This window comes from Ostrinia furnacalis, unplaced genomic scaffold (genome assembly GCF_004193835.3).
Source record: "Ostrinia furnacalis isolate ACB-3 unplaced genomic scaffold, ASM419383v2 OfSCF1409, whole genome shotgun sequence".
NCBI classification, from domain to species: Eukaryota; Metazoa; Arthropoda; class Insecta; order Lepidoptera; family Crambidae; genus Ostrinia; species Ostrinia furnacalis.
This window is the reverse complement of record NW_021131648.1, coordinates 674,748-693,074: the sequence shown is the minus strand read 5'-3', so window position 1 is coordinate 693,074 and position 18,327 is coordinate 674,748. Positions and strand designations below refer to the sequence as shown.

General features: G+C 35.5%; 1 protein-coding gene across 2 annotated transcripts in view; it reads right to left on the bottom strand.

The window, feature by feature from the left end:
• Positions 1-10,539: 10,539 nt before the first annotated feature.
• The window catches only part of LOC114352575 (extracellular serine/threonine protein CG31145), a 30,004-nt gene continuing 22,216 nt past the window's right edge, over positions 10,540-18,327 (bottom strand). The window contains exons 5-11 of one of the 2 annotated variants that reach the window (XR_003655872.1): positions 16,959-17,051; positions 15,016-15,259; positions 14,567-14,647; positions 13,951-14,063; positions 13,476-13,616; positions 11,245-12,956; positions 10,540-11,192 (exon numbers count right to left, since the gene is read on the bottom strand). Coding sequence is in view for 1 of the 2 variants with exons in the window: in XM_028304211.1 (XP_028160012.1) it covers positions 12,767-12,956; positions 13,476-13,616; positions 13,951-14,063; positions 14,567-14,647; positions 15,016-15,259; positions 16,959-17,051 (862 nt within the window). In the remaining variant the exon portion in view is untranslated. Of the gene's footprint in view, positions 12,957-13,475; positions 13,617-13,950; positions 14,064-14,566; positions 14,648-15,015; positions 15,260-16,958; positions 17,052-18,327 lie in introns of both variants that reach the window. The other variant, XM_028304211.1, reaches the window with a different exon arrangement.

The following is an 18,327-nucleotide window of genomic DNA, read 5'->3' as shown; positions in this document are numbered from 1 at the left end:
AGGACACCTACTATGTTGTTGTTATTCAGGAAGAAAAAATGTTTTTACTTACATTAATAATCAAGGACCTCCTTGAAAAGGAATCAATAAATCGACAGTCCTATAATAACTTTGCAGTGAAATTTTTCATTTAAGTATCAATGTATCAATGTCTCTCACTTTTGAGAGGCTTGTCCTCCTAGGATACGAAATGAATGAATGATGATAAATACGCATATGAAGTGGTGGGAAATAATCTCGATGAATTTATAGTTAGAGCATCCAGCTTGCAAATTGGCAGGAAACTACTTTCATTGCGGTGCATTTCCCTTATCATACTAAGGGTATTGATACTTACTAGTATCTTGTTTATATGTATAGTGTTAGTTTACTCATAACAACGTGAATGAAAAATGCAAATTAATGTAAATCGCAAAAAGGTTTCCACTTCACATTTTTATCCTCAAAACAGTCCAACAACCAATGATGCATTGTTTTCATTCAAACGTAACTGGTCAGGTAAATTAGTCAGTTCGAGATTTATTTGGATGTCGACACAGCCAAGCTAATGCTTCCAAAATAGCTTATATTAGGATTGAGTAGACGAGGACGGGCGCGACACGGGCAATCAGCGTGATGTGTTGGCCGAGCCGCCCAGATTGCAGCTGATTAATTATTCTATAGATAGGAAATAGAACGAATGGATTAACTGCTCAGTTGATTTGATTTGCCAAAATATTTTGGGGGTATAGAACTTGGACTGTACGTTTTGAGGGTTAAAACGGAACGCATATATCAGCTCTCAAAAAGGCTTTCTTGAAAATCATACATTGATCTCATTGATTTTAAGTTAGTATACCTCAGTCAGATTGACTCTATGATTACCTTTTTTCAACCGATACTGAGATTTGTTTACGTACATTACCGGTTTCGTTTCTTTACAAAAATAAATGACCCAATGTTTTAGCAGTTACATTGTTTGTATCTTTTTGAAAAAGCTTAAGATACTCGTACATTTTTAAAGGCGTGCATATTTTTTCCTATTACAAAATCCCGTGTTGCCATTTCACTTTTCAGCGATTTCAATTATAAATGAGCTGACATACGGGAAGCGATACACTAGAATGGAAAGAATACCTACTACACGTTTAAGCCAAAATGACAAAAACGAGAATAGTAAATGAGCATGGAGCAAAACTGCTGGTTTGGGAACAGTTGCTGAACAATAATTATAATAGAGCGGTTTCACTTTAATCAATCTATTTTAATGAAGGAGTTCAATTTGAATTTGAAGCTTCTATAAAACTAAAGATTGTGAATCCTTCGTCACTCATACACTGCTTATATTAATATGAACACATATTTGACTCTAATTCGTAACGAAATGTATCAATGACGAGGTCGTCATGTGTGCATGAGTGGCAGGTGCCACTGGACTACAAACACCAGAAGTTTACAGGTTCAGATCTCACTAGAGGTAAGTGATATTTACTACGTTATACTTAGACTACGAATGTATTACATTACACATATAGGTATTCGTTAATTATAATAGCACGTTGATCTAAAACTTGTGATTTCAGATAAGCACACATTAATTACCTACTTTCAAATGCAACAAAATGCAAAACTTCATGCCATTTCACGCAATTTCTCTTTAACTGACTTTAACCAACTGTACATTTTAATAAACTAATTTCGCTACGAGATAATTATCATCGAAGATATTCTGGGAACTTAAATTATGCACCGTGTAAGTTAGGACGATCAAATACAGGGTGTGTTTGGCTTTCATTGGCAAATGGAGTTGGATTCGCTGTTTGCCGATACCTGCCACGGTGTACAATATCATTGTCAGATGGCCGATACGGTGTTTGATCGGGGAATGTTTTGGCTCTAAGGTATATTATGTGGGAATATTGAATGATCTCTCCCAATATGTTAGATACATCTTGAGAAGTATTAAGTACCTACATAGACTTAGAGAATGCATTTTTAAGTTATCTTTTTCAGGTAGATGTTTATGGGACGTAGCTTTTTGTGGGACAAATGGTTTCTTGGTTGTTTCTAGTATAATCAAAAGCTTATTTTATTTATTAAGTTTCTTAAGCGTTATTTGACAATTAAAAGGTTTTTTTGTAACAAAACTGCGTGATTTATTTTAAAACATATAAATTTTAGATTTTTTTAAATTAGGATGACGAAAGCACACCTGTAATTATTGGTACCTAACTTACGACAATAAATGAGTTTAGGATGTACCTAGGTATGATAACGCTAAAATAATGTAAGTATGGTTTGCTCGCTCAGATACCATAATTCTTGATGTCAATCGTGTCGTTGCATGAGATTGTTGAGATAACTTGACCGAGAAATAGTATGTAAATGTATTTCGGTTTTGTGTACGATTTATATGCGACGGCATGTATTATCCTTTCTCGGGAGTTCAATTGGTCCAATACTTTGTATGTACGATTCGATTGAGATATGGAATCAGTATACCATTTTGTCCAAATCTTTGATACTGATTCAAAACAAAGAATAACATAATAATAATTAGCAAGCTGATGAAACTATAGGTTTAAATGAATATGTTTAGGGACAACGCAAATGGCTATTTTCCATACCATACAAATAACCATAAATTGTAAAAGGCATAGCTTTCCAGGTTCAATTTGGTGCAGCCATGAATATAAATAACCATGAATATAAATAGAAATTACGTATTTATTGCTGATCTAACCGACCAGATCGGCAGTATTTAGTATCTTCCAGAGCGTTGCATATTTCAACATCCTTATTCAGGGTTAACTTTGATAAGGAGGTAACCTTCCAATATCTGATCCCTTTGCATTTAACCCTAAAATAATATAGTGGCTTGATGTGCGTTCTGTAACAATGGATGAAATATAATTTTCATTGATCGGCGGACGCACATTTCCATGCAAATGAATTTTGTAGCGGTGCGTCGTATCTCAGGCCTCATCTTTAATAACCATAAATCAACAAATCGAACCGTTCAATTATTTATGGCCTAGAAAAAACCACAATGTCATTTCAATTTTGGAATTGGAAAATGTATGCTTTCGTATTTGGAGTCGGACGTAGGTAGGAATACGATTTTCAGGATTACTCGCAATAATGTAAAAATCCCTATGGTTGTTGTATATCAGCTTGGCATCGTGGATTTCATACGCTGCTGCCGGTTGTCTTTTTGAAGGCGTCGGTCCATCGAACAGAGACACGACTTATAGTTAAGTAGGTACGACTAGGCCGTTTGCCGAAAAGCTGAATCCAGTAGAAGACTTCTCCATATTATTTAAATATCGATTTTGTCTCAGATGTTGGTTGATGCTCATATGACTCTTGTAGACCGCTTGACTTCTTCTTCTTAGTCAGACACTCTTGTCAGAGTGGTCGTGGTTGCGTTGACACATTGCGCTGTAGGGTGATGTCATCCTAAAAAGGATATATGACGCTATTTGGATCAAATATGTAATTGCTCAATAATGAATAATAAATAAATAAAATAAATAAAAATAAATCTCCGAGGGTAGCTTCTATTTCTGACGGTTAGGCGTCGCGAGTACACTGGACCATGGTGGACTGCAATACAGTGATAGTTAAGTACCTATTGCATTGTCTAGACGCACAGGTCGTATGTAAAGTTGCAGCAAAGTCCGGCCAGATTGCAAACTATGCATCGGTTGTCCATACAACGCGGGCCACTGATTTATGTCGAGCGGCCGGTCGCAGGCGCCGGCCATTGTGCCGGGATTTATCGCCGCCGGAACAATTCACTCGGCCAGCAGGACATTGTGCTCATCGCCTGTTCCAATGAGCCGATCACAAATTACCCAATAACAACATCGCGGTGTTAGCTAACGCGACGTATTCTGCATAATGGGTTTGACAATACGCTATCGCCTGCTACCGGATAATGCGGAGCATCTGATCTGATAATGTAAAGAAATTAGAACATTTCAGTTCTAGTTATAATTTTAGTACTAAGATTATTTTATTTAGATAAATCAAGTAATAAATTGTGAACATTCCAAAAAGTTACACCATTTCAACAAAAAAATAATTTGTTTTTCTTTTTGCATTATATTTTTCAGGCTTTTGAGTTTAGGTACAGTTTAGCTTTTAAAAAATACAACCCATTTTACGTGCTCGGGCCTCGGGCTTATTTCAGGCATGTCCCGTAATGTAATAGTAACAAAGATCTTTTTATGATTTACATATCGAGAAGCATCTGCATAGTCCAGTAGCCTCTTACCTATGCAAACTATGCATCAACAATATTTATGTAGGTAATACCTAACGGCTGGTCGCAAGTGCCTATTGTCCTGGGATTTATCGTCACGGGAACAATTCACTCGGCCCAGGACATCATGCTTATCGCCTTTATCGATGAAACAAAACAAAACGGTGGCTAAATAAGTAAACAAAAAAAAATCTATGGTGTTAAAAGCTATGGTGTTGTAAAGTAGCTAACTTTACTTGGTAAAGTAAATAAATGCAGGGAGTAACTTTTCAGTAGGTATACTTGTAGATCAACGATGCGCTAAGGGCAAAAAAGGGCCAGTCACACCACGACACCAGCTGACTCTATAGTTGACCACCTTTGTTTCTGTGCACAATTCACTCACCACGCATTGTGCTCATCCCCAATGAGCGATCGCAAATCACGACGATATATCACGTTTGTTTACGTCAACAATATACAGTTCAAAGCCAGATGGTGAGATGGGCTTGATGGACGTATAAAAGCTATTGTAAATTTTAGGGCAACAAAAAGCTGGTAGGTATTTAATTAATCTTTTAATAAACAAAATCAATAATTTATCACTTAAGATACATATAAACAGAGTGCGAGTGTCATTTAAGAATACCTACATTGTCTGATGTATTTTTGTAGTATCAGAAGTTTGTAATCTCATCTGTAGTCCATATGAGTATTAACATGTAACAAAGCGTTCGCGTTGCGCTCAAAATAAAAACATATTTTATGTAAGTTAAGTATCACAAAGTAAACAAGTACGTAAGTAAAATCTGTGAAATCCAAACGAAAAACATGTTGAAATGAAAGTAAAGACTGAGAAGCTTACTATACTATCAACAAATAGAACGGCAACATGAAAGCTATTTAAAAGAAAATTAAGTACCTAGCAAGACCGCAAGGGCAACACTATTAAAATGTCTTACTTTGGCCACTAATTGGGAATATTTGTAGAAGAAGCCACGCCACTTAATTAGCAAATAGCAGGCAATTAGGAATAGATAAATGTGCGCAGATAATTTGAATCCCGGCACCCGAGTCCCATGTAGGGCTACCATCTTTCTAGATAGTTCCGGATATTAATAATTTTGAGATTAAATCTACATGAAATAAAAATACCAGATATGAAAACTATACTAAGTATTTCAAATTGCCTTTTGATTTGTTCGGTTTCCAGTCCTCGATGAAATTGAAGACACCATTTGCATTGGGCACATCTATCTTAAAATTACCATCTCCAAGTTGTTATCGTCACTGATTATTGATTTCGAAAATGCAGCCAGCATCCTCGCCTCTTTGCTTCGCGGTCACGCTTTTATTTTTTTAAAGTTTTATTCTTTGTTTTGTTTCCGTTTTAATTAGAAATTGCAAATATTTTTGTCCCGACTTTAGAGATTTTTTATGGCGATCCCAGTCTGGGGTGATCCCGGCTTTAATTGTCCATCCCGTACGTCCCAGAGATAAATTTCAAAGTTTATCCCGCTATTGAGTAAATAATTGTAACATTAAAATTTCATTAAATACTACTAATAAACTACTTTCATTAAATACTAATAAAATAGACACGTACGAGATGTGGACGTTGCCCAATTTAGTTCATAAGTTATTCAAAGGAGAGAAGATATAAATTTTAATTAAAAAGATAAAAAAAATGTACCTTTTTTGTTTTATTTTATTTTTTGTATCACTAAGTATTGATTAGATGAAGATTGTTCAATTTCTCTTGGTAACAGTTGATTAAATGTTTATATTTAAGAACATCATAAATTGGTGAGTTGTGAAATGATCTTTAAGTACAAAACTCTTGGTTTAAAAGGAAAAGCCAAAACTTGATGATCAGTTAATTATAGGTGACTGAGTTTCTTCCGCCACTTCTTCTTAGCACCAGCCCATATGTTGTCTTGAAGTGGTGGTAGAGCAAGCTATATTTGGGACGTGTATAAGTGCCCTGAAAAGGGCCTATGTACTGAATAAACTAAGTATTTCATTTCATTATGTAAATTAAGCCTGCATAATCTGCCCCAAATTCAATGTAAATGCATGTGTTGTCAAACAAGTTTAGTTAGTGCTCGTTACAGACAGTTCGAAACTCTTTCGATGTTCGGGCAGTAAGTTCGACACCCGCTCGGGCGTGTGTTCGATAGTTCTAACTGGTTAATGGAATTAAAAGTTTGTATCTGGGATACGAGTATAACATGCAACAATTTAGTGCTTAGTCTATTTAGTTCTTCAAGTTGTATCGTCCATTCGTCCATATGACTAGAAAAGTGCTAGACATCCAAACTAAGCCCAGCGGACGAGGAAGACCCCGAATTACATGGATGTCCGTAATCAAAACGACCTTAAAGAAGCCCAAGTTAACAGTAAGACAACCCAGGACCGAGCCGCCTGGAGACGCATGACGCAAGATGCCGACCCCAAATAAAATGGGAATGGGCCAGGCAAAGTAGTAAGTTGTATCGTCTTGTTACACGCACTAATAAGTAAATAATACGAGTAGGTAACTAGGTACTTCTATTAACTGAAATTTCGAGTCAATTTTCTAAACTAACCCGGCCAGAATTCGAACCGGACTGACTACCAATTTATTTCGTGCCACTACGTCCAATTTACGTTATTACGATTGGTGTAGTAATTAATAAAACTAATTTTAGAGTAAAAATAATTGACTAAAACTCAACTACCTAAGGCTTTTGACCGCGTATTCCCACCAAGAATAACATTTTTCATTCAGGATTCTTTATTTAAGCGTCTCCACAACAATTTTACTAAACATTTATAAGACATTTCCATAAAATTAATTACTGATAAACGAAGGCAAGGACCTTATAATATTGTCATGAACAACACAATAATTATAATCAAACATTAATTAAGGCCAACAATGACCCATTTATTCTACAATCTCGGAATAATTCCCTGGCATTTTGGACTTGTTTATTGTTTACAAGTAATTTAATCATGTCACAAATAATTAATGTTAGATAAAATATTTAAAACATATTAATGTGAGGAAAATTCCAATTTTCCTTTTTTTAGAATTAATTATGTGTCATTAATATTTATTTATTCGATCAAGTAAAAGTGCATAGCGTGTTTTTTTTAAGTACTTACTTTAATTTGCGATTTGAGATCGGTACGAATCCGACAATTAACAATTTAAATCCACCATTTTAGTGACCGTCCTAATTTTATAATTAAAGTTTTATTATAATAACAAAATAAGCTTTTTCTTTATTTAAAGTGTGACCACAAATATGAAAACAAAGTGTAACTGTGAACAAGTGTTGTCACTTCATCCCGCCACCCCCAGTCACCCCCTGTCGGCCTTCAATTATTAAAATATTCCCTCTAATACAGCACTTTCGCCCTGGGAAATTCTTGAGACGATAATGTTCTTCTTAATTAGAAAATAAGATTTATTAAAAGAGAAAGGCTTTATTAAAACAAATCCGACAAAGAAAATGTACGGAATATAGACCGAGTTCCATTTTCATTTGTTCTGCCTATTGAACATCAAAATTTTATTTTACTCAATTACCAACTCGAGAAAAACTGCTCAGTAGCATAATTATAATTATGTTAATTGTTACGTTGTTTAATTTTGCATTATAATTAGAACCTGAAAGAAAATCAAAATACATACACCTGTTTATTAAACCTGAATGTGTATTTATTTAAGTATCAGTATACTTATTCACATTTTGTCCATTAGTCGCGGACATCCATGGAAAGAATAGTACGTGCTCTGTGGGTCTGACCAGTAAAGGGAGTGTAAACTTAAATCCTCCATTTCCCTCTGGCAAGAGAGGTTGTAGTGCACAGCCATAGATCTGATTTCCAATGTTGCATCTACTTATATGTAGTTAGTTAACCACTTGGTTATCCTTATCACCAAATCTAATAACATTTTTGTCGATAAGGCTAGAAAAACCACACATTTTCGCACATGTTATTTAAAATTTGTCAAAGATTTACCTGCTTCTTGTTATTCACGATATGAGCTCATGGCCGGCGCGAGAATCGCTGTCTTCATGCGAATATACAATTTCGGAGATTGCCTCCCGCGACACCAGAATAACAATATCTTCCATGTAAATAGGGAAAAACACGATGGCTTCCATTGCTTTCAATGTCAACTACAAATTTGACTTTTTACCATACAAAAGGCGCGTCTTTTATAGGCACAATTTATTTAATTTTTATGTCAACAATTCTTGTTTTCCAACTTTTTTTTACGTATTCTTTACCACAAAAGATTTAAAAATAGAGTTAGGTAGGTACTTACCTTCATGGAAATTGAAATTCTGGTTTAATGTATATTTTAGATTCTTTCGTTCATTCGTTCGTTGCAGCCAAATGACGTCCACTGCTGGACAAAGGCCTCCCCCAAGGTTTTCCCAATGAACGGTCCTGTGCCCGCATCCAGGCTCTTCCCGCGACCTTTACCAGATCACAGACAAACCTTTACAGAATATTTTAGATTACTAAAATAAATTATCTGATGCCTTCAACTTTATTTAAAGTATTTCAGCTATGCATAAATACAAAGATAGGTACTTTTGTTTAGGGCAAGATGACAATTTCTACCTATTAATATAACGTGATTTCCTAACTTGAGCGTACCATAAGATTTGGCTGATATTTGAAAGTTATTGTAGAACAACAAATTCTATTAATATGCAAAATGTTTTATCAAACACGCCAGAAAGCGGATAGAGTCACCAATGTTTAGTTAGGCGTTTAATAAACGACAAAAAGGCCATAAGCTATAAAACGTTATAGCGAATATCCGTAGTATAGTGATGTACAAGTATCGATATGGTCAAATGCGAATAGAAAACAACAAAATGTCATGTGTTACAAGAAATAGGTAGTATTTATAATAAGTAAGTAGCCCCCTACAAGGCAAATTCACCAGATTTTTTCTTAACGCACTACGGTATGGTTGACCGTGAAAATAATGATATCGACAGCAGTATCACTTTGGATATAAAAAAACTGTTAAATAAAAACTCCTTTGGTTTAGAACGATGCAAACTATAAGATTCATATTACTTACCCTCATAACATAACTATAGCCAAGATACAGGTTGAGCTAAATGAATATAAGATACGAGTACAACCAAGAATTTCTGTATCAATTAAATTCAGAAATTCCATGCAGTTAGATAAATTATACAGCTTCCGATAGAGTCGGCCATGTCCTGATGATAGTAATCATTCCAATTATAACGGCTAATGTTACTGATACCAATCGATAAGTGCAGGCACTTAATACTTAAGTACTCATTAATATTGGACTAGATCCTTTAGATTAAGCGTATAGGTCTGATTTAGAACCTGAAATGAAACAGTCGACAACCTCTAATAGGTGCACAACTATTTCAATCGGTCAAATCCAACCTACTTAGACATTCTTAAAAAAACAGATTGTATCAATATCTCCGTGGAATAACTGAATAGTTAGAGCAGTTCCACTACCTACTTTTCAGGACATTCAATATAATAAATGCAAAATCTCTATACCAAAATTACGATTTATCGATATCTTACGATGTTCATCGCGGCGTCACTACGCCGTACTATTCATATTCAGTTTTTATGGGGGCCGGACATATCTTTGTGTTTCTTGGTTTTATGCGACCTTTATATGACGTCGACGTGAACAGTGACCCACAAAATTCGTGCTTTTACGTCTCTATAATTCGTTTTGTTATTTTACTGTCGCTGAATTCGTGTGAATTCACTTTCACATTAGGGCTTCGGGATTCTGTGACACAATAGCGTTTTGGAAATGACAATGTTACAGGCGGGTAGGAATAGAAAAATTAAGTGTAGGAGCTTTTAGAAGTATTACTGGACTAAATCAATTTTCAATTATTATAAATTTAATTAAACACGTATTATGCTTAATGAATTCTTACATCAATCGAAAAAGATTTTCATTTGAAGTTTTAGATTGGTAATAATATTTGTACTTTTAATAGATTCAGCTTTAATATGTATTTTTACTGACACTGGACTCTGGTACTTGCTCTACCTTGTATGGTATCTGAATTATGACTAACTAATTATTTCTAAGATTTAATATTGCATTATTAATTTAACTTCGCATATTTAGTAATAAAATCAATGGATAGACTTGACTATTTATTTTACTTTTTTACCTCTCATTCCCACCGCTGCAACTCCTGTGTAGCCAGACCTACAGTTTGACCGCCAATACAAACCCAACCAATCAAGGATCGATAGATAGACATTAAAACACAAATAAATTCTTTGATTCAACTTTTATTTTAAACAGTCAACAGAATCTCGCATTCAAGATACACACACTTAACATTTTTTACACCATTGCAGTTATTCGTAGGTACGTCTTTGGCAAGTCGACTCTAGATGATGCAGTCATTAATTGGTCAGTAAAAGAGCCTTTCAGTTAATTTATAAGCCACTTATAAAAACAACAATCGATATTACATCGACTTATGCATAAGTAGTACTTTAAAAATTGATTCCTATACTCTTCCTTTCGTTAGTTGATATCCCTTATCAACCTCTTCATTTGTATAATAAAATACTTTTAAAATACCGGTGGTATGACATACTTATTCCAATTTTTTAAATGTTATTACTGAAAGGTTCTTTTAATGAATCTGAGAAAGTTACAATCACACTTCTTATATGGGCAACTATCAAATTATGCTAAAGCAAACAATAAAATAATAGCGTCTTAATCGTAGTGTTGTTTGTCGTAGTGTTTTTGATTTATCGATATTTATAAAAATATCATAATGTAGGTAAGAGCGAACCCATGGCACGGGCTAGGTTTGTAAAATCCGCGAACTTTTTACAGTCGCATTTCTAGACTTTATTTACATTTTTAAATGCGTTGCGTCGTACACAATACGTTTTTTCATAAAATGAGAAGCTGAAATAATGTTTCACGCTATTAAAAATAGTTTAGGTAAGGTTAAAATTACATAATATTGTAGATTAGATGATGAATAGTTTTTGTTTTGATAAATACGTTGAATGTTGGATTTGATTTTGAATTTGACTTGATCTGGTATTTGTATAATTTAAAGAAAAAATAATATAGGTACAGATACAAGTATCATTTTTACAAACTCATATCACCAAATATAGAGATTAAAAGTGTACTAAATTCAGATTTATAAAGTTTTTTTGTTTAAATTTCATTCATTCTCATTCCTTACAACTAAAGTCTAAGGTCAAACCTTGAATAGCTAACTAAATAATAAATATATTTAAAGACTTCCAGCGTCTTAAAATGTAATAAACTAAGAAAAGAGACCGATCATTAATAAGAAAACCTATAAGTTCTCAAACAATTTCATGCTTTTATAGCAAAATGTAAAATATATAGGAAAACATTTATTATTCTTATACTAATAAAACTATTAAGAAATTATTTTATCACTTAAAGTTAGTAAGTTTGTCAGTGTAAGTTTTTATTATAAAGTTTTGCGCATCATTTTGCGTTTAATGAAACATTCTAATCTGTTACAATATTGCATAAAAGATTCAGTTTCTTGATTTATTTTTGCTTCGAGATCAAACATTATGTAAATAACGAAATCTTTGCATTAACAATAATTACCGGAAAGGATAGTGTTAGAAGATTGCATTGAAAACACTTGGTAGCCTCGAAGTCATCAGACTTAAAAGAAAAGTTAGTAATATATCACAAATAGCTTACAACGGCATAGCTATGATATGTATTATTGAGCTTTCGAGCCACGGTAACAGAATTCACAACATTAACAACATTAATGAATCGCCTAAAATCTGTCAAATACGAATCAAAACTCATCTGTAAACTACATGAAATATAAAAGTCATATGCGTTTTGATTGTATTTAAAATAAGATAGCGTAAACTAAAACCTAAATCATAATTCGATTAACATTTGACAGCTGCCTAAAACTATTATAAACTTCAGTAATATTATGTACCTACAATGTTGCACTTTGCCCTTACAACGCAAGTCTTATAAAATCAGATTTAAAAGCTATCCATCAAAATATACAACACAAAAATATCTGCATACATATTGATAATTCATTTTGTCAATACTGATACCAATAGACACTTTTCTAGACTATTTTATTTCATAGTTACAGAATAGTAACGATAATAATAATTTTCTTACATATTTGGCTTATAATGGCTAACTCATAGTGGAATGATTCTAAATTATGCTCAGTATCTCACAAATTCATTTGGACAATCTTTGGCACTATAATCTTATGTCTAGAAGGCTTGGAGACAGAACCAAAGATCTTGCATTGATTGCACTTACGCTAACTTAGATGAGAGAGTCTGACGATCCGACTAGCTGATCACCGATTGCAATTCCCGGTCCCATTTCACACCAAACGTTTCGTGTACTTATCGATATAGAGTCCACGGTGTGGACTATCACAACACGATTTAGACAGTGAAGCTACTCGTTTAAGTCCATTCGTCATTGGTCGGTGGTCATACGAAGTCGTTGACCTCTGCCTGCAAGGGGTTGTCGGCTTTGTCGACGCACTTTCTGATGGCGTCCAGGATGATGCCGATCCGTCGGTCTAAGGCCACGAGGTGCGGCTCCCAGAGTATGGGAGAGACGGGGTCGACCCTCATTGACTCGCGGAGGTGCTTCGACAGCGGGATGCCGTTGTGGTACCTTCAAAGATTAATGACATCAATTATATCTTAACTGCGTAATGGATAACAGGAATATTCCCAACATTCATCATAAGTAGGAAGGTAGTCGACTGGCTAGCGTGGGGAGTGTGGACTAAATCTTCCATTTGCCTCTCGTAAATAAATAGGGTCGTGCTGCTGAAACTAAATGACCTGATGATAATGTAATGTAGGTACTTGGTAAAAAAGACCACCCCTACCCGGCTGGCATGAACAGTGTCGGCTAAATCCTCCATTTGACTCTGATAAATTAGAGGGTTGTGTTCCTGTAGTAGAGACTAAGAGTAGGCGCACACCGTTGATTTTTCGTCGGCCGATAGTTTAGTCGAGCAGTTGATCAGTATGGGCATGTATGGGAGTGCGCACACTACGCCTATTCGATTTGGCCGATTCTTCATACAATCAATTTAAAATCGGGCACAACTATCGGCCAACTAAAAATCAACGGTGTGCGCGTACTCTAAACGACCTGATGATGACCATGATGATGATGACTTACTTCAATAGCGTCTGAAGCGTGGTGTGCCTGACGACGCAGCACTGCAGCAGTGGCGCGAGGATGCTGAGTTCGTCGTGGAACGCCTTGCCGAACGCTCGCCCCTGGTCCAAGTGCAGCGTGAATGATTCATTGCCGAACATTCTGGAAAGGAGTTCCATGTTGAGACAATGCTTGCCCTGCTTTTCTTAGCACTGATCCTGACCGAGTCAGGTTTTCCAGAAAATAAATTGCCTGGGACTGACGGTCACACAACAAACATTGATATTTTAAGGAATCTCTGCCCACGCCTTTGTTCGCAAATAAGAAGCCTTAAAATAAATCTACAAACATGGCACTGAGTGAATTTTGTAGCTATTAATAGTTTCTTGGGAGAAAGACGGCGTTTGTTGTGAAAGAGAGGAGGCAAACCACTCTTAGGGAATTCGTAAAATTTCCGTGCTTTTAAGAGATTTTGTGAAGAGTATAATATACAAACTTGAAGGTCTCGTAGTGGTGACGATCCATGTTGCCGGTGAGGAAGTCGAAGATGGACATGTCCATCAGGTCCAGCAGCCGCCGGCCCGAGTCGTACGGCGGCGTGGTGCGCACCTGCACAAACATTTGTGCAAACATTGGCAATGCATAACTAATAAAAATAATAATTAATTGGCCAAATATCTAAATATCCTACATGCCTATTTAATGGTTGTATGGTTAACGAACTATTGATTATTACCAATATATCATCAATGATTGGTACCAAGCTTTCTCACTAACTGACATCATTTTTCAAAACAATAATTTTGTAAATTCTAAAACAAGATAAGCACTATTGTAGATTCATTGTTACGTTAGGCTGTCACCAACACAGCGGATTAACATTCTCTGACGCCTACTGTTCGTTGCTAGTGAATCATCAGTTAAACGTACGAGATGAGATCGTACTTAAAGGTAATTTAGCAGTCTCAACAAGCTTTGTCCTGGATTATTTGATGTAGGATTTAATTGGGTTCGGCTTTATTAATATTATCACGTGTAGGAAGAGGACATTGCTTGTGAGATAGGGATAAATCTGTGTAAGATGAAGAGGGAAGAATTCATAGATTACTTACCGTATCGCAATAGTCAGATTGAAGCTCCCATTGAGCTTTTCTTCTCTTGTGATACGACCTTCTCCATGGATGCCGCCATACCTGCATAAAAACTTAATTTTATTACAAAATGCAATATGCAACAAATCGATAAGAAGTAAATATTTTTTCTTGCAGACAATTTAGACCCTTTTCTCTGTCAGGATAAATTCTAAACAATGTGACTTTGATCAATAAATTCTATTAAGTCACATGCAGCTAGAATTTAGTGCATCAATCAATAAAGGACGAAACGAAGCGATATCGGTACAATTTGTAGAGACACCTCCTAAGTTTAGCAGTAACTAGAAGTTTTATAGTGGCTAGATATTTTGGACGCGCATTGATAGTGATGTGGCTAACTTAGTAATTTAGAGGAAAATGTAGCTGTTTAAAAAAGAATAATGCCATTAATCAAGTTAAAAACTCACTTTACGTTCGGCCAGATCCGAGGATGGCAAGAAGGCGGCGAAGCTTCCTTCCAGCATGTCAGGGTTGCCACATATAGCGTGACCAGTGTCGCAGTAATATGAGCACTTCCCGTGGAAGCAGAAGTTGTTCGCTGGCGACACGAAGAACGTCTTCAGGATGTCGCCCTCCGTGACGTCATAGATCTCTGTCGTCATGTTCAGTACGCGGCCCACGACCGGCATCGCCCGACGGAACCCGAGTATCCTGGATTTGTAGTTAGATTTAGATTGTTGCCCTCGAGGCCATTAACTTGTTTTGTAGGTACCTATTGAAACTATGATGGCCACACTCTATAAAGTAGGTAAGGCTACCTTATTTGCCAACTTTCAGATTTCGTGGTCAACAGGGGATCTCCTTGAAAACTAACACACGTGTATATACTCGTATCTATTTGTTGCATTTATAATTTGTAATTAAATAATATCAACGAGATAATTGAATCAATGTCTCCGTAGCTCAATGGTCAGAGCTGTCACTGATCAAACGATTCGTAAATTCAAATCCAATGTAATTCATTCAAGTAAAAATCATCATTTTATATGGATCTGAGTTGAGTTTTTGTATTGAAATCCAATCTTGAAATTATATGGTCTATAGGTAATGCATTTAACCGAGGATGTGTTTACAAAAAAAAAGTTAATAATTGCTTAACAATACCTATAGAATAAAGCATTATGTGACTTGAAAACATAAATATAAATATGCCATCTAAACGACTTGCTGTCACGGTTCCATGTCTGATATAGTGTCACATGTTGTATATTCAATATTGGTTTAAACCTAAGTGTACGTAATTCTTATAGATATATTGTGTAAATATTGGTCTATAATAAAATCACGTAAGTCTCAATGTCACACATTCCATGTGAGTCATAATATCAGTAGTGTGTCTGATTCTGAATTGATTACAGTATTTAAAGGTTATTTTTATTAAATCAAAAGGATTATTTAAGTACCTAAACAAATATAGTTAGAACTATTAACTAAATTTAAGTATCCGCCCTATGTTAGTTTTTCTTCTTAATTGATTCTTTAATTATTATTTTTTGTAATTCGACTCTAGTCAATATTATTTTCAGTTCGACCTACTAATTTAGACTCAGTTGCACCACCTAACTTTAACCGTAACTATAATGCTAACCGATGTTTTTTGTATGGAGTTTAACATTCGTCCAAGAGTTTGATTTTTGACGTTTGTTGAAGCTCAAGTAAGATGGTGCAACTCGAATCAGCCTAAGGCTGAAATAAGTCTGCTCTACAAGTTTCACAAACAGCATGTAGGAGTATCTTCACTCAAGAATTATTGAGATTTCAATAGTCTTGAGCTTTTTTAAAACTAAGGGTGACCCTTAATTTTACTTCAACTTCACCAACGCGTGCAGTACCTCTAGTACGAAAAACTTTCGAGTTCGTTTCGTTTGCGTATTCAAAGTGTCATCGAAAAATTTTGTATGAAAAATTAAACAGCGCCCCCTAGGGCGGCTATAATATAGCGTACTAGAGGTACAGATCGCCATCGCCGGCGTGATCGTAGGCCAATGACAGGTCGCCTGACCCATGACAGTCCGCACGACCTGTCATTGGCCTATGATCGCGCCGTGATCGCGCCGCGGCGTTGGCGATCTGCATGCGTTGGTGTGGTTGAATGTGTTTTACAGAGACCTAGAAAGCAATAACTAAATCGAGTACACTAGCCAGTTTAAGAGTAGGCGCACACCGTTGATTTTTAGTTGGCCGATAGTTGTGCCCGCTTTTAATTTGTATGAAGAATCGGCCAAGTCGAATCGGCGTAGTGTGCGCACTCCCATACATGCCTATACTGATCAACTGCCCGACTAAACTATCGGCCGACGAAAAATCAACGGTGTGCGCCTGTTCTAAATGTCAGTTCGATCCTGCATACCTGTCAAGATGAAAGGCAGCGATCTCCGCGTTGTGCCGCTCGTAGTCGGAGAAGTAGAAGTGGTTTGGTAGCGTTTGGACGTCTCTTGCGAACCTGGGGACAAAATCAAATCTTATTAATATACTGGCGATTAAAAAAAAAGAGAACAATATTATAGAGTCTGTCAAAATGATTAACAAAAACATTTTTTTTTTCAAAAAATATCAAATATTTACTTATTGTTTGGAAAAAGAACCCCCTACAGAAATTAATGTCGTCAATGTGTGGAGAGCTTAAAATTTTATATAGTTTCCCAAAATTCCAAAACAGATTTAGTTTTATGCAGTCATTGTCAATTTTCAACACTTTCCTAATTAACGTTGATAAGAAAAATTCAAGAATGTTATTGTTATGAGTAAAACATTAATATTTATTTTGCGTCGTAAAACTTTACACGATTTATAATAGCAGCTACAAAAAATGTATATAAAATCTTTTATTTGTTTTAAAGACAGCATTTAGACGTTAGAGCAGCGAAAATCAGCACGAGGTTAGGTTAGACTAGTTAAAGACGAATTATTGAAAAGGATATAACTAGTGCGAACTGTAATAAATTGTTATTTGCAATACAGGTTTTTATGTCAATCATAATAAATATCATAAAAGGTATATTACGTTTTATTTTCAACACAAATAATAAAGCTTGTAATGTGATTTTATGGCAGCGTGTTAGTAACTTTATTACGTTAGAATTTTAAACTTAAAATATTTTTATCATATTGCTATTATTGTAGGTTTCGATATAGGTTCAATCCCTTCTGTTACAACCGCCCTCGCCCTAAGGAAAGCCGAGTATCAGAAGAAATGGAGACAGATTATGAGATCTATGAAGGACTATCATTAAGGTTTACCTACTGGAGGAGAATAATGACCTCTATGGTAGGTAACACATAACAGGAATTTTGTTTTCAAAGGGGTCACTTAAAAATTAGGGTTTGATGGTGAAAACGCGCATAAGTCCGCCTTAAATTTGTACCGTGTTTTATGTGCATGTAAGTTTTAAATAAATAAGTACACGACTTTCAGAGAAGAAAACATGTGCACGATAAACCTATCGTGCACATGTTCTCTTCTCTTCCTTCAATGAGCTTAATATTGAGATATCAGAAGTTGCTTAACATTCGCAGTTTAATACTGTTAATGCAGTTCATCGTCACCCAAAGCACTGTTTTTCTCGGCTAAAAGTTGAAGTGGTCAGCAAACTATTTGAATGTAACGACAGCACATCAAGCCGAACACTGCAGCGACTCATGTGATTGTAATAGAGACTATATTGCAACAAAAATGTTATAGTCTGAGTGCAGCATATCAAGGGAGTCAATCGCGATAA